Source organism: Aricia agestis, chromosome 1 (genome assembly GCF_905147365.1).
Source record: "Aricia agestis chromosome 1, ilAriAges1.1, whole genome shotgun sequence".
NCBI lineage: Eukaryota > Metazoa > Arthropoda > Insecta > Lepidoptera > Lycaenidae > Aricia > Aricia agestis.
In genome coordinates, this window is record NC_056406.1 from 12,436,618 (window position 1) to 12,462,384 (window position 25,767).

At 35.8% G+C, this 25,767-nt stretch overlaps 2 protein-coding genes across 13 annotated transcripts in view; one reads left to right on the forward strand and one right to left on the reverse strand.

Annotated features, from left to right (window-relative positions):
- The first annotated feature begins 629 nt into the window (after positions 1-629).
- On the forward strand, positions 630-21,660 carry LOC121726288 (zinc finger protein 37-like). Of its 3 annotated transcripts, XM_042113701.1 has the most exons (19): positions 630-783; positions 1,133-1,231; positions 1,313-1,415; positions 1,525-1,760; positions 2,557-2,743; positions 2,911-3,137; positions 3,357-3,579; positions 4,328-4,458; positions 7,378-7,515; positions 9,306-9,461; positions 10,478-10,622; positions 11,491-11,680; positions 18,100-18,178; positions 18,419-18,538; positions 18,871-19,152; positions 19,356-19,445; positions 20,838-20,897; positions 21,430-21,562; positions 21,603-21,635. In XM_042113701.1, the coding sequence occupies exons 1-18, from the start codon at positions 649-651 to the stop codon at positions 21,538-21,540; spliced, it is 2,712 nt and encodes a 903-aa protein (XP_041969635.1). In that variant the 5' UTR covers positions 630-648; the 3' UTR covers positions 21,541-21,562; positions 21,603-21,635. The 3 variants fall into 3 exon arrangements, with proteins under 3 accessions (XP_041969635.1, XP_041969553.1, XP_041969713.1); XM_042113619.1 differs by having other exon boundaries at positions 21,430-21,660; XM_042113779.1 differs by having other exon boundaries at positions 21,433-21,660.
- A 1,754-nt stretch (positions 21,661-23,414) lies between these two features.
- Positions 23,415-25,767, reverse strand: part of LOC121725578 (patronin) — a 55,493-nt gene continuing 53,140 nt past the window's right edge. For all 10 annotated transcript variants that reach the window (XM_042112785.1, XM_042113019.1, XM_042112705.1 and 7 more), the window contains 2 exons: positions 25,419-25,701; positions 23,415-25,189 (listed from right to left, as the gene is read on the reverse strand). In XM_042112785.1, coding sequence (XP_041968719.1) covers positions 25,045-25,189; positions 25,419-25,701 — 428 coding nt within the window. In that variant the 3' untranslated portion in view covers positions 23,415-25,044. The remainder of the gene's footprint in view (positions 25,190-25,418; positions 25,702-25,767) is intronic.

Here is a 25,767-nt window from a genome sequence, read left to right on the forward strand (position 1 = left end):
AAAGGTAAATGATTTTTGTTTTAGTTTTATGTTATTGTAAAATATCGATAAGCATATCGATAAATTTGATTCAAGCACTAGCGTATATGTAAAAAATTAATGAAAAATTTTTCTTCAAAATTAGTGTAATATAAGAACAATAGTACCTTTAGTTACGCAAAATATGAAAGTAAAAGGGAGGATTCACAATATTTTATTTGAAATAGAGAGCTAAAGGCAGAATAGAGCAAAATTAACACATCGTAGCAATTAGGTAGGACATGAAGATTAATTACCTTTTTTTCAGGATTATTCTTATTATTTACACTGCAATCAAGTACAAAACAAGTAACCATTTTTAAATATAATAATATTTATTAAAAATAAGAAACAAATTGAATAATATATTGGAAATACCGAAAGGGCATAAAAACGATTGACGACTTTTGACGACCTGTCAAATAAAAGTCGTTACAAATTTCATTAGACTGCCTCTCTCTTTTCATCTTGTTATAATTCCATAAAGGATTTTCTTCTCTCTCGCACTCTTTGTTAGTCTATGCATTATAAGTTATGGTTTGTGCGGTGGGCCAAACCGTAATATTGTAAAAAAATATAAGGAAGTAGATGTCGCCTGTTTAGGAGTGACGGCTGACATTTTCTATAGAAATGGAAGTGTTTTTGTACAATTCTACGGTTTGTAGATTATGTGGTGAAGAAAACGATAATGGAACCTTCTTGTACTCTTCAGAAGAAAATAATCAAAATTTATGTAAAACAATTAACACCTATTTGCCCATAAAGGTTATTATAATAGTGATAAATTGTGACTGTTTTGACTCTTGCTTGACGATGAAGGCTGCCATTTTATGAAGCTTAAAATCATTTCATGTCCTTTTTACTTTATCTTTAAATAAATTATAAGAATAAGGGTGTGGAAATACGATAAATAATCACATTTTTACGTAAATATTAAAATTTCTGGGAATTTATTTAAAGATAATATAAGAAAATTGTTTCGCTCTTAATTTGACAGCTGTTGTAGACAGATCCTCGCGCAAATTTTTGACACAAAAATTTTAAATTTTGGGCAATCAATTACCTATTTTGATATCGAAAAATTAAAAAATACTAAAATGCATGTTAAATCTAGGTTTCAGATGATGGGCAACTACCTCGTACTATTTGTCCTGGTTGTACAATTCAGCTTGAAGCCACCGTAGAATTTTTGAATCTTATAATAAATGGTCAAGTAAGTTTATTTCTTGATTTGTAGTGGAAGGATTTGAGTGTGAGATTTTATTAATCACTATAATAATAATATTACCCTCAGAAAGTTATAAGAAAGTTGTATCAGCGAGAAAAAGAGTACAAAAGAAGTATAGCTAAAGGTGCCAAAGAAAGTGATGTGGATGCTGACAATATTATTTACGAAAGTAAGTACTATGTAGATTGTAGAGGAAGAGGTACTATCACCCGATTGATATCTATAAACTGAAGGCCTTAGGCCATTCTAGCTTAATACGTTCACCTCATTTTTTTCAGTCAATACTACTGATGGTGTGTATCTAGTTGACCACCCAGCTTCATTGCATATAGCTGGTCTCGAAAAACCCAAACGGAAAAGGGGTAGACCACCAAAAAGTGCAAAAAGCCAAGAAGAAACAACTACCCAAAAGCCTGAAGAGTCTGTGAAAGAGGTTAAAGAACAACAAAATGAAGAGGAGCCCTCTGGCAAAAGAAGGAGAAAGACTCCCACAAGATATAAAGAAGCAGTTCAGGTGCTTACTTTTTTCAAATGTTAATTTGTCAGATGGACAAAGTAGCAATTGTTTTCTATTATATTAGGTTGGGGAAAAAGTTTCTTCGCATTTTATATTAAAATTCACAAGGTTTTTTTATAAATTTTATTTACAATTGACTAAATGTGCATCTTTGATATCAAAATTTCTGGATTGAAAATGCTTTGCGCTACTCTCACAGATACTGCATTAGGTCCATAAACATCACATTTTTTGTTTCATTTTTACCTTTTTTGTAATAAATTTTTAAAATGTATCGAATTTCTTCATTAGAATCATTTTAACAATAAGAAAAACAAATGAAAATCTCACATTTACCTAACTTGAATTTGGAATTGTCTTCTGTAAAATTAAAACTTTAATGATACCAAAATCAGCCAGAATATACAATTGGTATAGCCCAAGAGATTTTATGACAAGTTCATACATACTATAATGCGAAAAGACTTTTTCCCAACCTATTAATTGTTTCCAATTAATTTACTAATTCAGTAAAGTGGTTTGTCTGATTAACGTCACATTAAAAAATCAAAAGTCAGACTGCCGCACTCATTACTTAAATGTAATTAATTCAAAATTTTGACATAAGCTCCATACATTATCTGTCAAACTCTTCATTTAATTGAAGGTTAATCATAACTTTATGTCTCTGAGTACGTCAGTTAGTCATTTAATGATTACTTCAGATTTAGTTCATTCATAGACTGTAACTTCACTTGGTTCATTGAAATTTATAGGTAGGAGTGCCTCTCTGTAATTCTTGTGCAATTGTTAGGGTCCAGAATTGGAGCGTATTTTAATTGAAGAGGGTGTGATAGATGCAGATGAGAAAACAGTGTCTAAGGCGGAGGCTGTGCGAGTCCCTAAGACTCCAGCCCCACCTAAAGAGCCTCAAGTCATAGGGCATTTGGAAATTTCTGGTGAACCCATTGTAGTTATGAGAAGCCGTGGAAGGCCAAAAGGTTTGTTACTCAATTTTTAAAGCTTGCATCTAATGGTTAAAACATTTTACACGTCAACATTATGTAAACTTAAACTAGATTACAAAATTTAACTATTTGATATGCATGTGACTAGTTCATACTAACTGTTTGGATTTTAGATTATATTATTATTATTAATATTTTAGGTCCATCACGTCAGAAAATTGAAGAGTGTCCAATCTGTGATATGAAATTTACTTCTGTGGGCCGATATATGTCCCACGTAGCTCGACATGGTCCAGTACAATTTAAATGTGGTTGTGATACAGTCTTTGCTACAAGACAAAGTTTTTGTGAACACCAGAAGGAAACGGGACATACAGGTCGTACTGTAGTACCCTGTGTACCTAAAGAGGAAAATGAAGAAACAAATGTAATAAACTTAGTCTGATTTAATCATAGGCTATGATATAATAATATATAGCTATGATTCATAGCTATACTAAAAAGATATTTGAGTTTATTTTATAAAGCTAGTGATAACTATCTGTTACTTTAGGACATTGTAGCTATTGCAGTTTTCAAGAAAATAACAGTCAATGAAAATTATTGTTCATGTAAAAACAATATGTACTCTTAATATTTCTTACAGGCAAAAACCGAAATTAAGGACGAGACAGTTTCACAGGACAGTACAAGTCAAACGAGCACAGATCAGACAATGACCATAGTAGACAGTGCAGAGACCATGCAGGAGCTAAATGAGACCCCCACGGTAACTGAAAATGAACTAGAAGGTGAAATAGTGGAAATACAAGAGGAGGAAATAAATGTTGAAGGGGATTACGTTATCACTACTAGTGAAGAGAACAATGGTAAATCATTCATAGTTTACAACATAATTTTGAAAAAACTAAGAATATAATTGATAACAGGTTTTTATACTTACTGTAACACAACAGGGATAGGAAATGCTATCTGTCAGTATGTTATAATTGAAACACAAGTATGGACAAAAAGATAGATTTGCCAACCTTTAGTAGCAAGGATTATGGATAGATAGGATATTGAAATTAGCTGTAAGTATAGGTTGGGTTACGTCAAGGCCTGTCAACAAATCAATATTAATGTGTCAGTTACTCTTACTCATCACCTCACTTCATATATAATAACTAAACATAGTTTTATGCAATCTGTCTATGAATAAATTCTGATTGCAAATGTTATAAAAACATATACTTAATTCAATACAAAGTGTACAATATACTACAGTGCTATGCTAACCGCTTAACCAATAAAAATAATAATACAACAAAATATAAACTATAGACCGACAAGGCTTTATATTAACATAGGTGGGGGCAGGGGCGCTGCCGGTTAAGGATAACTGTCAAAAACATGTCCAAAATGGCGTTATTGTATGGTGGCGGCGTTAGTTCCTTTTTTCGCCACGTTCATTTAAAGCCTTGTCGGGCTCTGGATAAGATTGCTCCTAGTCCTTCTTAAATTTATTTGACATGTCACTTGCAAGACAAGGATAACAATATTGCATAGATTATTATCCAGTGTGCAAAATATATGTATGAGTTTTCAAACAGTTTGGTTATTTCAATACATATCCAGAAGTGAACATGGATTCAACCATAGAAACAAAAACTGAGACTGAAACAGAAGAAAATGGACGACATAAGTTCAAATGCCAGTTCTGCCCGAAATTGTATAACAGCAAACAAAGCAAGTCACTGCACATGAAGGTATTGTTTTTATAAATCATTTTATTACCATTTTTAATGTTTACTTCTGTAAACCCCATAATAATAATAATTGCTTTAGAAGTTTAGAAAATCAGTAGTAGTCACAGATATATATCAAGATCACAGATTTTAGATATTTTCCTGTTCTGAGATCAAGATAGTAAATGCTTTTCCCTTGTAGAAGACTAAACTGTGTTGCGACTTTGCGAGGAATATATTTTCAAAATTATAGAATTGCTGGTTGCCTGATCTTGTACAGCAATTCATCGCAACGAAGCCTAGTGGCGTTCCAGTAGAAACGCATCGTAAGGTCTATTAAGATCAAGAATAAGAATGCATTTATTTTTAGCATTACACAATACATCATAATATTAAGTTACTGGTACAGTTCACCATAATATTATTATAAATAATAACTAGCTGTTGCCCGCGACTTCGTCCGCGTGGACTTCAATTTATAGCGCGCGATGTCAACAAAATTGGTGTCAAAAGCTTTTATAAAAAAAAACCTGGTACCCATTAAATCAATACAGCTGTGCAGTGTGCAAACAATAAGTACTTCATTTTTGTATGTTAAACTTTATATATTATGCCAAATTTTAAAGCTTATTTAGCCCCCCAATTACACAACTTTACCCATAAACTATTTATCATTGATAGGTTTAAGGTTACGTCACTGCACAGATAAAGTACTGAGTTATTTAATACCGTAGAATAGATATAACAATCGAAAAAATCGAATCTTAATTGTAAGATGATACCACCTCTTATAGAAAGACTTTTGAGCAAACGTCAGCGCGATGCAGAAGACGCACGGCGCCATCTATTATGACTTTTTGGAACAAATTTACGACCCTTACAACCCTTTTTTCCAGTAAAAAAGTAGCCTATGTCCTTTCTCAGGCTTTAGACTATCAGTATACAAAATTTCATTACAATCGGTTCGGTAGTTTTGGCGTTTGGCATGAAAGCGAGACTGACAGACAGACAGACAGACAGAGATACTTTCGCATTCATAATATTAGTACAGATTATGTGCACACTGCACAGCTGTTTTTGGGTATTTTGATTAATTAAGGGCCGCGCTACACCGGAATGGCAGCGGCGAGGCGAGCACTTTCAGCGCTGCCATTCCGGTGTAGCGCGCTGCGCGGCCCTAAGAGGGGTACCACTTACCAGGGTTTTAAAAAGTTTTTAAATTTGACACAAATTTTGTTGACACCGCGCGCTATAAACTAAAGTCCACGCGGACGAAGTCGCGGGCAACAGCTAGTTATGAATAAAAACAATAATATATAATAAAGTAGGTATGATTAGTTCTGTTATAATAATGAAGTAAAAAATAAAGCGCCATCTGTTTTCATATATTAGAATTAAAATGTTGATTGCATTGATATATTTTCTGGATGGAATATAGGCCAACACAACACACTCGAACTCCTTAGAAATGCAGTAGGAGTTCTATAAGATAAGATAGATTGATTATTATTATAGCAAGTGATAACATTATTAAACATAATATTCTAACGTATTAAAAACTATAAACAAAAACATAACAACTAATAAGTATGATTAGTTCTATGTTACAACGAAGTAAAAAAAAGCGCCATCTGTTGAATCGTATTAGAACTAAAATGTTCATTGCATCGCGTCGATATATTTCTGGATTTTTTATAATATTATACATAAAATATATTTAAGATTTTTGAAATATTATTTTAATACACATCCAAGACCCAGGAACATTGAAAACTTTTTGTTCCGCCTGCGGGACTCGAACCCAGGACCCCCGGGATGAGCGCTGGCCACGCGCAATGCGAAGTAATTTTCATCGATATTTTCATGGAAATAAGATATTTTCCCACATCAAAATGTAGCCTATGTCCTTTCTCAGACTCTAGAATAACTGTGTACAAAATTTCATTGCAATCTATTCAGTAGTTTTGGCGTGAAAGCGAGACAGACAGGCAGACAGACAGACAGACAGAGATACTTTCGCAGTATATTTCGCAGTATTTATAAGTCGCTAGTTATGAATAAAAACAATAATATATAATAAAGTAGGTATGATTAGTTCTGTTATAATAATGAAGTAAAAAATTAAGCGCCATCTGTTTTCATATATTAGAATTAAAATGTTGATTGCATTGATATATTTTCTGGATGGAATATAGGCCAACACAACACACTCGAACTCCTTAGAAATGCAGTAGGAGTTCTATAAGATAAGATAGATTATTATTATAGCAAGTGATAATATTATTAAACATAATATTCTAACGTATTAAAAACTATAAACAAAAACATAATAACTAATAAGTATGATTAGTTCTATGTTACAACGAAGTAAAAAAAAGCGCCATCTGTTGAATCGTATTAGAACTAAAATGTTCATTGCATCGCGTCGATATATTTCTGGATTTTTTATAATATTATACATAAAATATATTAAAGATTTTTGAAATATTATTTTAATACACATCCAAGACCCAGGAACATTGAAAACTTTTTGTTCCGCCTGCGGGACTCGAACCCAGGACCCCCGGGATGAGCGCTGGCCACGCGCAATGCGAAGTAATTTTCATCGATATTTTCATGGAAATAAGATATTTTCCCACATCAAAATGTAGCCTATGTCCTTTCTCAGACTCTAGAATAACTGTGTACAAAATTTCATTGCAATCGGTTCAGTAGTTTTGGCGTGAAAGCGAGATAGACAGACAGACAGACAGACAGAGATACTTTCGCATTTATAATATTAGTATAGATTATTTATTTATTATTCATAATAATACATGGTGAGACACAAATTGTTAGGGCTACTTTAACTAGAGGTAAATACAAAATGTTTACAGTGTTGCCAGAATTAGGATAATTAAAATAATTTAAAGTATTTAAAGTATATTAACTGTGATGTAGGCGGTCCACATGGGCGAGCGAGGGCACGTGTGCGGCGAGTGCGGTGCGCGGTTCGCCTACCCGCGCTCGCTGGCGCTGCACAAGATATCGCACCGCCGCGCGCGTAACCGGGGATTCGCCTGCGATCTCTGTGGAAAGGTAAAGGGAGTCTTGCGATTTTTTTCTTATTAGCATGACCTCTAGCTGTCTATCTTTACTAAATTTTACCAGTAAGGGCTCCCACTCAAAACTGCGTATTCGTGCGAATTCGCATCGCAATGTCATTTTTACTATAAGTTTTGTCGCAGATATTTGCGTTCCGATGCGAATTCCCAATTTCGTGTGGGAGCTCTAAAGGTCCAAATCTGTGTTAACCGATTCAATGCGGCGCAAGTTTTTGAAGACTTTCAGTCGTGGCGGCATACAATTTTGTCGTGACACGTGAGCCGTGTCATACGCCATATAAGTAGATGACACGGCTACCGTGTCACCAGCCACGTTAAAAAACGTTTATTGTTTTTCTTGGTTTTTACTTGTTTATTAACTTAATTTATTTAATTGAACCCAAACCATTGTTGTTAACGAAAGGCTACGTTGTTTTCGAGTAGTTTTACTAAGTTTTAATCTGAAAATGGCAGGTAAGCGATTTTTTTATTCAGGTGTTGCAAACCTTTTGTAGGTTTCAAAGTTAGAAAAATGAGTATATTAAAATATATATCTGGGTTTCCGATGTAAATAATACGTTCTTAAAAAAAAAAAGAAGTTCGTTGTTAAGTTGTTTTAACCAACTTCCAATAAGGAGGAGGTTACACATTCGGCTTCACACACACACACACACATTCGTTTGGACATTTTTTTATGTGTGTTCAACGATTACTCCGCTGTTTGGGAACCGATTTTCAAAAAATAGTAGATTTGTAATAATTTTATGTCAACTTAAGTATTTGTCTACAAAATTGCGAGAACTTGAAAGTCTAAAATAATATAGAATAATATGGGCTTTATTTTCTTAAAAGTTTACTACTAAAAAGCCCAGCCGCACATTATCCAAATTTCTGATCAGAAAAATACATTTTGACACGTCAGAATTCTGATAGCATGCGGGGTCCACAACAAAATGTATGAACAGAGTGCGTTCCGGCGGGGGTCCGGCGGACGTACGGCCGAGTTAAAAAAGAAGACAGCCTTTTTTCAATTCACAGAATATTCAGAAACGAAGCCTATAGGCTTGTTTTATTGCGTGGAAGACCGGTTTTGTTCGGAGTAGAACCTTCTTGACTGTAATTTGAGGGAGATACAATCGCTTTCTAAATGACACGGCTCACGTGTCATACTAAATGACACGGCTCACGTGTCATACTAAATGACACGGCTCACGTGTCATACGCCACACGTTAAAAACCCATAAGACGCGGCTGCCGTGTAATCCGCGATGAATGCACCTTTTAAAAAAGGTTGACGGGGGCCGTCGTACTTTTTTTCAATTCACAGAATATTCAGAGGCGAAGCCTATAGCCTTGTTCTACGTGGAAAATTAAGATAATTTTGTTCAGAGTAAAACCTTCTAAAGTGTAATTTGAGGGAGATACAAGCGTTTTTTAAATGACACGGCTCACGTGTCATACGCCACACGTTAAAAACATGTATGACACGGCTCCCGCGTCATCCGCACTGAATCGGTTAAATATCCCACAATCTTTTTTGTTAATTTACACAAAACTAAAGTGATAATATTATGTCATTTAACATATTAGGATTTAAGGATATATTATAGTAGGAAGTAGAAGGATATAATATTATAGGGCTGAGGGCTCTATCCTTCATGTAAAGCTTTTGAGACCAGTGAATATAGAAATGGCCCTTATGCGATGTGATAGTTTTTGTATATTGTAGCCTTTTTAAAGAAGATCCTGTATTGGTTATTTTATAACAAGTATGTTTTGATACAGGTGCTAAACCACCCGTCGTCGGTGGTGTACCACAAGCAGTCTGAGCACGCGGCGCAGCGGTTCGTGTGCGGCAAGTGCGGCAAGTGCTTCCGCCACAAGCAGCTGCTACAGCGACACCAGCTGGTGCACTCCGAGGCGCGCCCCTACGCCTGCAAGGTGGGTTTTGATACAGGGGCTAAACCACCCGTCGTCGGTGGTGTACCACAAGCAGTCTGAGCACGCGGCGCAGCAGTCCGTGTGCGGCAAGTGCTTCCGCCACAAGCAGCTGCTACAGCGACACCAGCTGGTGCACTCCGAGGCGCGCCCCTACGCCTGCAAGGTGGGTTTTGATACAGGTGCTAAACCACCCGTCGTCGGTGGTGTACCTTAAGCAGTCTGAGCACGCGGCGCAGCGGTTCGTGTGCGGCAAGTGCTTCCGCCACAAGCAGCTGCTACAGCGACACCAGCTGGTGCACTCCGAGGCGCGCCCCTACGCCTGCAAGGTGGGTTTTGATACAGGTGCTAAACCACCCGTCGTCGGTGGTGTACCTTAAGCAGTCTGAGCACGCGGCGCAGCGGTTCGTGTGCGGCAAGTGCTTCCGCCACAAGCAGCTGCTACAGCGACACCAGCTGGTGCACTCCGAGGCGCGCCCCTACGCCTGCAAGGTGGGTTTTGATACAGGTGCTAAACCACCCGTCGTCGGTGGTGTACCTTAAGCAGTCTGAGCACGCGGCGCAGCGCTTCGTGTGCGGCAAGTGCTTCCGCCACAAGCAGCTGCTGCAGCGACACCAGCTGGTGCACTTCGAGGCGCGCCCCTACGCCTGCAAGATGGTTTTTTTTTTTTATATAAAATAAGGGTGCAAACGAACGGATCAGCTGATGGAAAGCAACTAACGTCGCCCATGGCGAGCAGATAGAGAGATGCAGGTGTGTTGCGTGTGCCGGGTGATAAGAGTGTGTGCTACAATTATCACGGGCAGCATCATCACCTACAGTTAAGACGAAGATAGCAAGTTGTACATTAGTTCAAATTTAATATTATCAAGACACCAATGATAGTGATGGTATGAACTACTAAAGCTTACAACCTTACACAAAAAGTATGTAAGAGACAGGTTTCTACAACTGATGTAGTAATAAATTATTAAGTTTATAAGTTACGACTATTTATTGAAATATTCATGTTTTTCAGATATGTAACTCAAGATTTAAAACAAAACCAAACCTATTAAACCACCAGCTCCTACATTCGGGCATCAAAAAGTTTTCCTGTCAAATATGTAAGGTCAAGTTCGCTCACAAGACTAGTCTTACACTGCACATGAGATGGCATACTGGTAAGATATTGAAATATACCATCAGATAAATTTAATTATAAGCAGATGGCGGACCTACGTTAATGGGCAGGATTACGTGAAATATTGACTTCACATAATACGGCCGTTAGTTGTGATCTGGCAGCTGGGTTTGACATAACGTAACTGGAACACAGAGGTCGGCCATCTGATTATGACTCAATTAGTCTCACAGTACTTACTTAGCCCCGGCCGCACATTATAAACAAAATCTGATCAGCAAAATTCGGACGTCCGCCAGAACGCACTCTGTTCATACATTTTGTTGTGGACCCCACATACTATCAGAATTCTGACGTGTCAAAATGTATGAGCGTCCGAATTTTTCTGATCAGAAATTCGGATAATGTGCGGCCGGGCATCATATTTTTTTACTTGAAGTCATATTTTGCGGACATTGAAGCCGTACTCGTAGAAATATTGTAATTTAATATAGAAATCAGGTACCATCGAGGAAGTTGATTCCTATGCAATTGACAGACCAACGTTATTTGGTTGAATATGTCAATTCAATGTTAATTGTGATCTGTCGGCTGTGTTTGACGTAACGCAACCAAACTACTTAGGTCCCCGATTTGCATAGGAATCAACTTCTCTGATAGTACAATCTATAGATGATATTGGCATTTGGCGGATTTCCGCTTTCTCACTTATTTTTTAAGATCAACTCATTTTATCGTGATTTAATAATGGTTGCAAAGTGTAAATAACAAGTAAAGTTTATTTTATAACCCTCTCTTCATCACATTTTAATTTGATACTGGTAGTTCACCTCAATTTCACAATATTTCGAAGATCGAATTTGAATAAGACCTAAAATAGTTAAATAACACCCATATTTTCTCCGTAGGTCAAAAACCGTTTGTGTGCGGCGTGTGCGGGAAGAGTTTCAGCCAGAAGGGCAACCTGTCGGAGCACGAGCGCATCCACACTGGCGAGAAGCCGTTCGCGTGCTCGCTGTGCCCGCGCCGCTTCACCACGTCCTCCCAGCACCGCCTGCACATGCGCCGGCACGAGCTGACACAGCAACAGAACCTCAGGTAGACAGTGCGGGACAGTGTCGGTAAAAATAGTGTTAGCAATCATGCAGTTATGCACCGTGGCGTACGTTTTTTTTGCTCACTAGATGGCGCAACTGTCGACCTAGGTCACTGATCTCCATTATACAAGTACGCTGGATCTATGATACCCACTTTTTTTTGTGCCATTTGAAGCGGAATCAGCGCCCCCATTATTAGGACCGAGAACTAAATTTGACGTAACCATTGGTAACCATGTATGTATTTTAATTCTCTATGGCTTAATCGTTCGAATTGTTTTCGTGTTTTTAATGTGTTTTGAATTATGATATTCTATTATAAAAAAAGGGTTTTAAAAGGTTTTACGCGATTAAGTAATATATAAATAAGTGGTGGTAGTTCATAGTCAAACTATGAAAGGGTGTATGTTATGTAAAACACGGTACAAAAAGGGATGTGGGGTTACATTTCACAAGTAAGTGATTTTAACATTTCATTTCTACGATATTATCCTTTTATTGATAATATAAGCCCTTAAAAATGTGGCACTAATCTTATTATACCGTATTCACCACATATTTACGTTTGTTTTACCGATTTTTGATAAATAATAAAATTCAAGAGTGCTGGAGTTTTCTGTCGATAAAACTTATCGATATCTATAATAATTGATTTGAAATCTCCGATAACCGATTTTTATTATCAAATACATAATACATATTATTATGCTCTTAAAATAATTGACAGGTTTCCGTCTGACGAAGGAAGACTGGAATTATGGTTGAAAAAAATTGAAAAGCCTGGTTGGCGTCCGAAAATTGCTACTACTGCTTGCCGTTACTATTTGAAGTGTACAAACGTTCTCTGTGAAAATACAAGGCGCAAAACTACCATTCGATCGTGATTATGTTTGGAAAATTTATTTCAGCGTCTACTCTTTCCTGACAGACTGTAACTGTATAACGGTAACTAATAAAATATAATGTTAAAGTATCGCACATATAATATTTTTATTATTTATAAATACCTCACCTACTCCACCCCAATAAAAAATGTATTCAAACGTTCCATATTTATTTATGGATCGCATTATCCAATTAGTTAATTTCCCTCGCACTTCTGCAATCAGCGCCAAAATGGCGAAAATCAAATGAGATAAAGTAAATAATAATAATAATAAACATTTATTCAACACATACACATTACACCACATTACAACGGACATTTGGTTCACGTGACACAAGTGAGTAGTTATAAAAAAAGAAGTAATAAAAAAAAAGTACTTATAAAAAACAAAAAACATAAAATTACAGCAACATAAAAGTAAAAACATAAAAAAAAAACATAAGTACAAAAAAAAAACAAAGTAAAGTGATGAAGTTTACAACTATAAAAAATAGCACATTCAATGCGGTGCAATGCGAATGCCGCCGAAAAGGACCTCACTCAGGTGATGATCGCGGCATAGTTTACCTACACCGCGATCCCTGGTATTCTGTGAGGCCTTGCTAGTTGACAAATCGCTCGACAGATGTACACTGGCGTCAGTACAAACTAATCAGGAAGAATACAAATTATATTAAACAAATTATAAATATATAATATACATATGATATTATTCATTATAATATGGTCGGAACTCGGAAGTAAATAAAATAAATATTATTTACATAATAATTATTATACTGGCAAATTACAACAGTATCTAAGCAATAAAAATCAAAATATTACATTATACGAATGATTAATTAATATTATATACCCCTACACCTGAGTTTCACGCCACAACTGCACCATGACGTCACAAATCGTAATAATTATTATAATCGCTCAAAACAGCTGTTACTGGCGCCGGGCTGTCGGTCGGTGACCTAGATCCTAGCGAGATAAGGCTGGCGCGCGCGCCACACACTGCCAGGGAAGCCTACATAGAGCAGACCTAACTCCTGCTCCTCATTATTTATTATGTTTCGTTAATTTTTTTGTTAATAATAAGTGAAATTCGGTCATCTAGATTAAATCGATAAAAATTGGCTTGCTAGATCCATAAATAAATAGGGAACTTTTATATTATTACTAAACTTTCCGCGCGGCTTCTCCCACGTAAATATCTAATTACACAGACAAATTAGTCCACAAAAAAAGCCTATATAATCATTCACGTTATACATTCCCCCGCTTTTTCCACATTTTCCTCTATTTCTTAGCTCATATTAGTCTCAGCGTGATAAAATATATAAAATGGGCTGTCTAACACTGAAATAATTGTTCAAATTGGACCAGCAGTTCCTGAGATTAGAGCGTTCAAACAAACAAACTCTTCCGCTTTATCTACACTACTATTATAAAGAGGAAAGATTTGATTGTTTGTTTGTCTTGAATAGGCTCCGAAACTACTGGACCGATTTGAAAGATTATTTTACCATTGGAATCCTACATTAATTCTGCTGAACATAGGCTAAATTTTATTTTGGAAAAAATAGGGTTCCGTAAGATATTTGGGATTTTCGGACGCAAGGTGTAAATAATCAATCAGAAATGTTACTTTTTTCGCGTACGCTGCCTAAACTATAAAAGATAGAACCATAAAATGTTCTAAGTAATTGTAGATCTTTTAAATATCTACAAAAAAGTCCGCGACACACTATACCTATCTATGTTGAGTGAGGCACAATAACCATTTTCTATTAAAAAATCTTGAAATGTTTTTGGACTACATTTAAATGCCTTTATTTTACTCATGGCATTAATTCTTATCAAAATAAATTATTTCATTACTAAGTACAGTTAATGTAGATAATATTTGGTCTTTGGATGATTAAAATTGGACGTTTGGTTTTAATGTTATGGCGAAATTAAAATATTACGATTTCTGCTGCACGTTGCGAATTGGGCGTCGTCAAGACGCGCCGCGCGGGTGTGCTCGCCCGGAGAGTCCACGTAAATATTAATTATTATTACCTCGATCATGGGAATCGCAGACACAATAGGTTTATAATATAATAGTTATGCGACAGCCGGGTGCCGATTCATTGATGGGATAATATTATAGTGCTTCATTAATTCATTACGTTTTGAATGATTATTTTTGATTGCTATTATAATTAATTTCTCTAACTATAAATCTCCAATAGCGGCAGCCGGCTGCCAGCATAACAATTATTGAAGATATATTGTGTCTGCGATACCCACGATGTCTGCGATACCCACGATGCCGATGGAAGTATAATTAATGCATATTTTTAAATCTACACTATTTCTGCTGAACATAGGCTATAGCCTATAATTATTTAATGAGAGAAAAAAGGGAACCGTATTAACATTCATGTTAATTGTGTAAAAAAACTACCAATATATTCCATATATTGTAAGCTTTATAAATTATAGACTAAAAGTGATGTACTAGAGTCTTATAAGTTACTAGCGGCCCGCCCCGGCTTAGCACGAGTGGAATAAAGATTGAAAAAAATATATTTAAAAATCAATGTCCACCCGTGCGAAGCCGAGGCGGGCCGCTAGTAATATTATATGATGAGATTAGTTAGGGTCTAATCACACAGAACACTTATTCAGCTTTGTTCAGCTTTAATACGATACACTGTAGCACTACTTTGATAATATTAGAAATGAAATTAGAAAGTACAATACAACAAAGTTTTCGTTAGAAGCTTATCTTCAGTTTTGTTTTTAGTTTTTCGTAGTGCTAACTGGTAAAAATAAATGGATTATAGATAGGTACTGCTACTTCAGGTTATCTATGTATGAAATCGTTGTTAATTTATTACGCCTATCTAAATTATGGAGAGGAAGTCTGTAATCTTTAATACAAATATGTATCGTTTGTATTATTCAATTTAATATTTTTGTCCTAATGGTCGACATTATCTGAATCTGGAAACATTTCATCGATAATAGAAAAGACAGTTGTACATCACTAGTATTAGTTCCAAATACTCCCACTACTGCTATCAGCGCGAATATGGCGACATGATGGCGACTTTCAAACGTCATTTTTACGTCAAGTTTAGTTCCTATCCCTAATAATGGGGGAGCTGATTCCGCTTCAAATAGGCACAAAAAATAGCTGTCATTTCAAAGGGTATCAGTCCAGCGTACTTGTATAATGGAGGCAATGAGTTTCTAAAATACTAGAGTAGCAATGTCTTACAAAAGATTCTCAGAAATGCGTAACCACTTTTTTGTTCAAAAGACAATGTCAAGTCATATATTCGTTATGTCATTATGTATGTGAGATATGCCTGCAGGCATCTTCGAAGTGGCAACGCGTTGCTACCGTAAACTTCCAATCTAGTTACGTTAGTAACATAGAATATCATTGAATGGAGGTCAATGACCTAGGTCCAAAGTATAGCTATTAAAGTCGACTTTTTTTCGCTATTAGAGTCGAAAATTTAAATAATGTCTCCTTTATTTTGCTATTTTTTTAAATAACCGAATATTTTTTTAATATCATAATATTAAGAGCAATCCACACCGCCGTTTTTCTATACAAACGTTGTCCGCTGTTTCCTCCCTGGATAATACCGGTAGAGTTATAATTTTTTTTTCTGAATATCTATGGCCACTAATACAATGCCCCTATGTTTTCTTTTTTTTCATAATTTAATTATTAAAAAAGATATTAACGTTCAAAAACCCAAAAAAATGGCCAGATTTTTCTCTGTGTTCAAACACCCATAAAACAAAACTGGCTGGAATATACCAAAAAAGTAAAACATAGGAACACAGCTCAAGCCTTGCTTTAATTGTTAATGATAAAAGTACTTAAATCGGTTAAGTTTTGGAGAAGGAATCAGAGGACAACGAATCGATGATTTTCTTTTATTTTATTAGAACTTTTGTCGTGTTGTCTCTATCGCGCTCTGTGGTGGGAGACTTGAGATTGGTGAGACAGCAATACATTTTCAAAATACCTATTTCGTATTTTTCTCGCCCCTGGTGTATCCTCTTAACTATATTTCTTTTCTTAATTTCGCTCTCAAAGCATTTACATTGATCGCTAAATAATACTTTTTGGGATAATTTTACGAAGGAGATCGCTTTACAACAGGTAAATTGCATAAATAATAATTTATGTCATGAAGATCGCTAAAACTAGTACAAAATAGACGTTTTTGGACCTCACGCGACACTAGCGCCTCTAGCGGAAAATTCACACGCGGTAGCCCCCATAGTGTCTAAACACGATGATGTATTCATGCCGAACTTCGGTCACGTCTTTTCGGCCTAGTGTGCTTAGAGAGTCTCTATAAGCACACTAGTCTCTAATAGAGACATACTTTCTATATTTCACTCGATGTAAAATAATACTCGACGCTTGCCGTGCGATGCGAGCGGAGAGTTCACGATGCCGCGATTTTTTTACTCTTGAGCAGCTCAATGTCTTTGGTATAAGAAGACTCAATTTTTTGCGACTCAGAAATGTGTTTTTCAATATTGAGTACTTTACTTTCTAAGTCCTCCACTCTAGAACTATTAAATTCGCACGATATCTTCAGCTCCGAGATCTCCTTTTTAATGGTCTTAATGTCTTCAAAGAGTTCAGGAAGTTTCCTTAACTGGGACTTCATCTCCCGCAGCTCCGACATGATCATCTCGAGAGTGACAGAACCAGATTCAGAAACTGTCGGTGATCGCGAGCCAGTAGCTACCTTGCATTGGGGACATCTCCACATAGCCCGTCTGTCTGCACCAAGCTTGCGATATCCAGACTCAGAGATCGATGCACAGGAGAAATCCAAATTCCGCAAACAGCCATTACAGAACACACCATCAGTGAAGGAAGAACTGCATGCGTCACACTTCATTGTAAAAATAGAAAATAATAATTTACAATCTAGACAAAAATGTTGAGGACCTCTGACTTTTAAAGTCACAACAGGTTTTACGTCTTGTCTTGACCGATGCCGAATGTGAACTATAAATATATAGGATATAGCTTTAGCGATATTCTCAACCAAGTTGTATGACAATTAGAGGATATGATCCCGAGATCGGTAATATCGGTCTCGAAACTCTCGGGATTTAATGTAGTAAATGCCTGTATTTTCGAGATTATATTTGCTCACAAACACTGCAGGAGAGGAGAAGGATCTGCTTATCTAGCATTAAATTTACCTTTTCTTTATCTTCCTTTAATTTCACGATAAGTTAAAAACAATGTGCACGTTAAACGTGCAATGTGTTAAAAATTATATTAAATATTAAAATCCTTATCTATTTACGTGCTTCTATTCAATTATTCTCTTCTGACTTACAGAACCATAATAAGTATTCTTATATTATAATGGTATCACGTTATTACTGTTATACTTATAATAATAATACTTATTTTTATAATTATTATGGTATCACGGTATTAATGTAATATCAAATATTATGTCATAAGATAATGTGTACAAATTAATTAAACATTCCAGAATACAAGTAGAAAATCCGGAGCAAGAAGTTGTAATTGAATCGCCACAGAAGCAACTTAATGCTTCAAATAAAGTTAAGGTAATTACGATTATAAAATTTTACAATATTCACAACTATTATTATTGTAGTATCATTTAGTATTGTTGTAGTAAACTGACCACTATTTATCACAGAAATGATGCACACCTACAATCGTAAACTGGAAAACATACAAAAAAATTCAAAATTGGAACCTCTACGTTCCATGTCTATTATACGTCTATGGTACGTCAAGTTAAGACTCGGGTGTGGGAGATTTTATTATTCTCGAACTTTCAGAAGCCAATAAGTCTTCTAGTGAACGAGTCGCAGATCCGCGAGGACGAGAGCGAGCAGGTGATATACGTCGCGTACGAGAGCGCCGACGGCTTGCCCTCCTTCCGCGTCATCAATGAAGAGGTGAGCCAGTAATCTCTAATAAGATTCCGCTTTAAATAGGCACAAAATATATCTGGGTATCATCAGTCCAGCGTTCTTGTATAATGGACGTCAGTGGGTTATGTAAATTCAATGTTAGCTGTGATCTGTCGGATGGATTTGACATAACACGACCAAATTACGTAGGTCCGCCATCTGCCTAGGAAACAACTTCTCTGATAGTACAATAATTTATATTATATGTATATGTATATTTTCTTATAACATAAAATAACTACATGCCCTTCAATAAGTCGAGACCTAACACCTAACACGCATTGAATTAAAAACTAATGTCTCAAAACTAATTTCAGTCGGTAGAAATAGAAGAACAGCCTCAGGCGGCTGATTTGTATTCCGGCTCGTCCCTCCTAGTGCCGTCCCAGCTCCAAGCCCTGCAAACTGACTCTGAAACTATATACCTGGATAACCAGCAGCTTATAAACAGTGAAGACCTACAGATGCAGCAGATGGAGATCGAGAACGGCGAGATCGAAAACGAACAGCTGGAATTGGATAATGTGCAGCTAGAACTGGAAACGGAAGATTTGGTGTTAGAAGATAATATTATGGAGGAGAAAGTGAGCGCGGATCATGTAAGTTTTTTTTAACCTATTGTTGATTTTTTTAAATAATCAAATACACCCAATCATTGGCTTGCTGAGAAATCATGCTAATAAATCCTGTTATTGACATGTTATTTTCAAACTTAAATCTATAAAGCTAACATAAATGGATTACTGCCGACAATGGGGTAGTTTCCTTAATTTTTTTAAATTTTTTATTAATAATATTGAAGATCCGGGACGCGCGCGGGCAAGGGCTACAGTTCACGATGCAGGATGGAACAAGACTGGCGCTCGCGTCTATAGACGGCGGAGCTATTCAGGTATTTCAAACGTTTTCAATACAAAAAATATGCAATGTTTATTAATTATAGTTATGAAAAAATATTGAGTAATCAGATTTTGCAATTATTGCTAGTTATATTGTTATAATTATTTTGCAGTATGACGCGAAATTATTTTTATTCCATATCTTATATATTATATAAATTAAGAAATTAAAAAAAACCCCCGCCTAACAACTTTAAAAAGTAATGAAATAATATTTAATGCCTTTAAGTTCAAATAATTCCTAACTTGTGTAAAGTAATATTTTAGTCCATAATTGTTGTCACGGTGTGTCGGGGGACCGCCAAGTAAACTACAACCAACAACTGCCAAGTCATTGATGATTATCTCCATTCGGTTCGCTGTGAATTGATCCATATACTATAATATTATGTGAAATCTCAAAGCAAACATCTACATTAGCGGGGTCCCCCGACACATCTTGACAACAATTATGGACTAAAATATTACTTTACACAAGTTAGGAATCATTTGAACTTAAAGGCAGTAAATATTATTTCATTACTTTTTAAAGTTGTTTGGCGGGGGTTTTTTTAAATTTCTTAATTTAATTTTATTTCATACTTTTTAAACTTGTGTTGGTTATAGTGCAGAATAATTCCTCTCAACGTATTTACCATCTATCAATGTCCTTTTCGATGAGGCCGTCAATATGAGCCCAAACATGAAACCTCCACTTTGGGTTCATACGAAGCTCGGTTCCTATAGAATCCAGGTGATGCTGCAGCATAAATATTTACTGTCTCGTGTCTATCTACTTCTTACTGGTTGTCGCAATTAAAATGAGCCCAAACACGAAACCTCTGCTCTACGTTGGCGAGGAGTTGGATATCCTATTGATTACCAGGTGATGCTGCAGCACCCGGTCAACTTTCCATCAATATGTGTATACGTATATTGCATATTCACAAGTGTCACGAACTAGAATGAAATATAAAACCCATCAAACGAATACAAGTTGCTAACGGCCTTTCATGAACCAGATAAACCCTGATTGTCCAGCACTGAGCAGGCTGATGATGATGAATTATAGCTAAGAACACTCTCGATCATGTCAGGTTTCAAATAAAAAAAACTAGATAAAAATCGGTCCATCCGTTTGGATGCTACGATGCCACGGACAGATACACACACAGACAAACAGACAGACAGACAGATACATCAAACTTATAACACCCTCTTTTTTTGTCGGGGGTTAAAAAATGGATTTTCAAATGTGTTAGTCGCGCTAAAACTCGAAAACGGCTGAACGGATTGGGCTGATTTAGTCTTAAAATATTCGTAGAAGTCCAGGGAAGGTTTTAAAGTGACACGAAGTTCACCGGGACAGCTAGTTATTTATAAAGTTAAAATAAATATCGTTCCAGGTTATCACTCATGACGGACAAACGATCCCAGTAGAAATTAATGGATATAATGAAGAGGAGGTTAGTATTAAAATAATAACAAAAAGTGTCGTTACCAGCATGGGCGTACCCAGGTTCTGGGCCAGGGGAGGGGCAATTTGCATCGGGGGCAAATCAGATTTTATATAAGATAGGTGTTATAATATTATAAAGAATAAAAAATTATACATATTTTTATATCATTTTTTAAACACGTACTTATTTTTATTTATTTATTATACATTGTCGCAAGCTGACACCCCCCCCCCCCCCCCTGCTCCCCTCGGTACGCCCATGGTTACCAGTATAATTCTACTTCAATAGTTTGCCTTTTCTGTCGACGACGAGACAATAATACATCGGTCATCAACATAAATTGCAGGCTTTATGGCATCAATAGGCCACCGAATTAAAAATATATATTATTATAAGATCGCGTTGATAAAATTAATGTCAGATAGTTTATTCGTATGTCTTGTCTGTGTCTCTCAGTATAAAGTCAGCAGTGACATTTTCGAATAGACCAACCGTCCAACCGATACATACAAATTGTAAAACATCTAATTATTTTTAGCAGGAATCACATTCGGAGAACATTCTGCAACACTTGAATGTTGTGAAAAGCGAGGACTCTGACAATGTTACGTACTTCATCAGAAATGTGTCTAACACATGGAAGAAATAAACTTTTACTAAGAGATCGGGATATTTTGTATGTTTATTATACGATTTTTCTGTTCCGCCATAATTCCTAGGCTATTGCCTATTTTTAGAGCGGAGTAAATAAATAATAAAAATTAAGTAACTCTACGAATAATATAATTAATGCAACATTATTCGTAGAGTGCTACGTTTTTAACTTTTTAATCATTTTATTTTTAAGCGAAGATTTAAATTGATGTCCTATTAATGATCGGTAGTGCCATATTTGTATCTTTCATAAGAAATTAATACTGTGATGTAAACATGGTTTAGTACTGATTACCTTGAATCATCTAAATATCTCTAAATATAAGTCAGAACAGTCGCTTCAGTTACTTCCGACTGACATGACAGGACAAAATACGTGACAATAATATTATGGTAATATTTAGATAACTACATAAATTAACTTACTCTTCTGAAATGTTACGGTTTTGCATTAATCTGTACGCACCCTGTATGTAATGAGTAATGACTGTATCGTTAAAAATATACAGTACAAAAAAATATACAGTGCAAAAAATTTACACCGCAAGTTTATATTTAGATATACATATCAATTAAAATCTTTGCTGCTGATTTTATACAGTACCTGATTTATTTAGTTTAATTTGGAGAGATAGTATTTTTTTGTATTTCAAAGTAAAATGTCACTAAAGTAGTATTTTAAGTTTGAAAATTTTAATCAATATTTCAATTAAATCACACTTTGGTGAAGTACCAATTAATGTTTCTAAACATTATTAATGATATTTCTTGTTAAATTTTTTGCTACATGTAACATAACAATGTTCATAAAATTATTTATTTACTTATACTTCTTTTAAGAGTAAAATGCGCCAAAATGTACAGGTTTGAAATACTTGTGACGTGTTGCAACAACTGAATACTAAGAGAGAAATATTTAAACTTGATTTCTTCGAATATTTTTGGTCTATTATTTTTGCCATAAGAATTTTAACCCTACATATTTTAGCGCTTATGATCTGCATTTTAATGTTACAAAAAAATTACTTGATAGTGTAATTTTCTTTTTAAAAACTGTAATTTCGCGTTATCCAAGAGATAACCCATGCAAAGTTATCATAATTAATTTAGATGTATTAGGGTAGTATTGATCTCAATTCTCATTTAAGATACATTAATATTATAAATCCAATAACATTACAAGTTTTGATGCTTGTAATTCATTACATAATGTTTGTTTAATGTTTCATTTGATATAAACGCCTATTATAAATTGAATATTATATGGAGACATTTTTCCATCGACTCCAAAATTGCTAATATTTGTCACAAAGTTTGTTCTTACTGGCTGCAATTATAAAAGCTGCATATATATATATATATATATATATATATATATATATATATATATATATATATATATATATATATATATATATATATATATATATATATATATATATATATATATATATATAATATTACATAAGACAATCGAAATTTCTATGCTCGACTGTCATAGCCATGTCAAAATTTTTAAGAAATAATTTTAATTAGTTTTATATTAGCTGCTTGTAAATATTTAGGCAAATAAAAATAATCAATTGTAAATTATTATCTTTCATTTGTTTCCTCGTCTTAAATTTTTTTAAATTTAGGCCGACCTTACACAGCTGGAATGTTAATCTGAATTCATATTATTAATTCAGAAAGACCAGAATACCATATGATATCAGTATGCTCCACACACATTCTGATTTTTTCAGATTCATTTCTCAGATCTATCTGTAAGAATGATACTGACGAGCGTTCTGAATTCCGGATCGGAATATTGTCTTCATCAATCGAAAATATAAAAAAATCTTAAGCTATGATAAATAAAACAACAGATTTAATATGAAATTCAATATTATTTCGTTATGCTTTTTAATAATACAATATATCTGCATACCATACACTATCGGTAGTATATAATTGATGACCAATCATTGAACAATGAAAAATGACATTCATCAATTTTCGTTTAACATTCTTTTAATAAATAGCTGTATACAAAAAAAGAAAACAATTATTTACAGATTAAGGCAGTACGATTACCGCGTAAGTGCGCCTCGTCTTATTTTAGCTATACAAGCGGTAAAAAATTGGTTTCGAATCAACACTAATGAAGGTCATTAAAACATTTACGCGTCACTTAATCATACTTCGAGTCAATTAAATAATCACTAATGAGTTAAACGTTAAGAGTAAGCACAGATTAGTTTGTGAATCGGTTATCCTTACGGTCGCGCCGGCGGTCGACAACTTGACGATACAAAACTACAACGAACAACTTAAAAACAATACAAACCTAGCTGTATTACTATATACGTGTTAGTTATCACCGGTTAATGTTAATTTATATGCGAATTGCACCAAGTTCGGAGCTTTCAAGTTGTCACACCGCCAACGAGTTGGGATTGAGACATACACTTGTAACGCACACGTCATCTCACTAACTCATATGGCAAACACCCTCCCCCCTTCTCGTCCCGCCTCTCAATAAAGCCTTATCACTCCTCATTTGACGCAAAAATCAAATGCCAAAAACTTTAGCGTGTATACCTATCCAGTATTCACTAGCTGTACAAGTGTATGAAAGTGAACATACAGAGAGAAAGTAAAGTTTTTTGCTGTTGATTTTACTCAAAAGTTAGACGCTATAAAGCTCACACAACCTAAACTTCTCCACATGTGTAAACCATGATACATCGAAAGCACATTTACCCCTGAAATAAACAGAAAAGTTTATAAAATTGCAAACTGTCAGGAACGAAAAAAAAATGCAAAAGAAAAAAAATGTTTTGGAGATTACAGTCAAACAGAATTAACACATGCGAAGAAGAAAACACGATTCTAAGATTTGCTCATATTCATTCATCTATAAATAATAACAAGTCTTTGTAGATGTCTTTGCCGTTTTTTATAAAACGTAGCACGATTAAAATAATAATTTCAACAACTCGAACGAACCGACACTCGCGGGACGCATAAAACTAATACAGACTAAAACAATATCAACAAACAGACCGTATTAAACACATCTATACACAATCCGAATATTTTAACTACATATTAAGCCGATGCGAACCTATTAAAGCGACGATTACGTTAAAACACGTTTACCATAAAACTGTGATAAAATCGCTTTAAAGCACTTTATATCGTATCGTGTGAACGGTGTAAAACAAATTCGAGTTCCCGTCTGATCGGCCTCGGGTCTACAAACTAAACGACACAGGCGAACCTGCGGTCTCGAGGCACAAGCACTAACGTACCATCTGACAAGTGGACGGCCGTTACCGAGATACGCTAGCTTACGTCGCCGGAACGCGCGTGCGTCGCGTACGCACTGTTGCGTACAACAGCTGCGGATGCGACCCTCTCGCGATTCCCGCCTAGTGTTCGCCCTAAAAGCATAGAAATAAAGGCTCGACTCGACTGCCGCCTGCGACTAGATACGTGTCTCCGCGCCCGGCGCCTATATCACGAGCGCCATATCCTTCTTGCTGGGCAGCTGCACCTTCTTGCCCTGCCACAGCGAGTTGTGTATCGTGAACGCGTCGATCGTCACCGTCAGATGCTTCGTGTGGACTTGCGAGAAACATTTGCTACCGGAGTTGTATCTGAAACAAAAATATTATTTCGTTACTACGTATAAAGGTGGTCGGCAGACGAATGAATCTAGAAGAACTTATCATCTCTGAGAATGAAAACCACAAGAGTTGCTATAGTATTTTTATCCAAAATTCAATTATATCGATTGCCAAAGATTCGAATAGTCCAATACGCTATCCTCTCACATTAATAATTTTGCTACCCGTCAACGGGCCAACTCAATCCAGATGAACTCACTTGAAGAACTTATCGAACATTCGATCGTTGACGTTCTTGGGGCCGGTGCCGTACAGCTTGGTGACGTGTTCCGTGTCGGGGCAGTAGCTGTACAGCGCCCGGAACTGGCAGCCGGCGTCGCGGAACAGCACGAGGAAATGCTTGCTCTCGGAGCGCGCGATCTCCTCCAGCACGCGCCGCTTGGCCTCCGCGTTGACGGCGCCGGGGAACACGCAGTACTCCACCGCGTTTAGCATTATGCCGCGGTTAGACTTCGTCGCCGGCTGCTTGTATAGCCGCGGACCTGGGGGGTACGGGGCGTTAGGTTGTGTGCGTGAACAATGAACATACAGGGCCGTCAGCTATGAGG

Excerpts from the sequence above, each read along its gene's own strand:
- LOC121726288 (XM_042113619.1), top strand. The coding sequence starts at position 649 with ATGGAAGTGTTTTTGTACAATTCTACGGTTTGTAGATTATGTGGTGAA. Across the intron at positions 784-1,132 it reads ACACCTATTTGCCCATAAAG|GTTTCAGATGATGGGCAACT; the intron begins GTTATTATAATA and ends TGTTAAATCTAG. Across the intron at positions 19,446-20,837 it reads TAGACGGCGGAGCTATTCAG|GTTATCACTCATGACGGACA; the intron begins GTATTTCAAACG and ends ATATCGTTCCAG.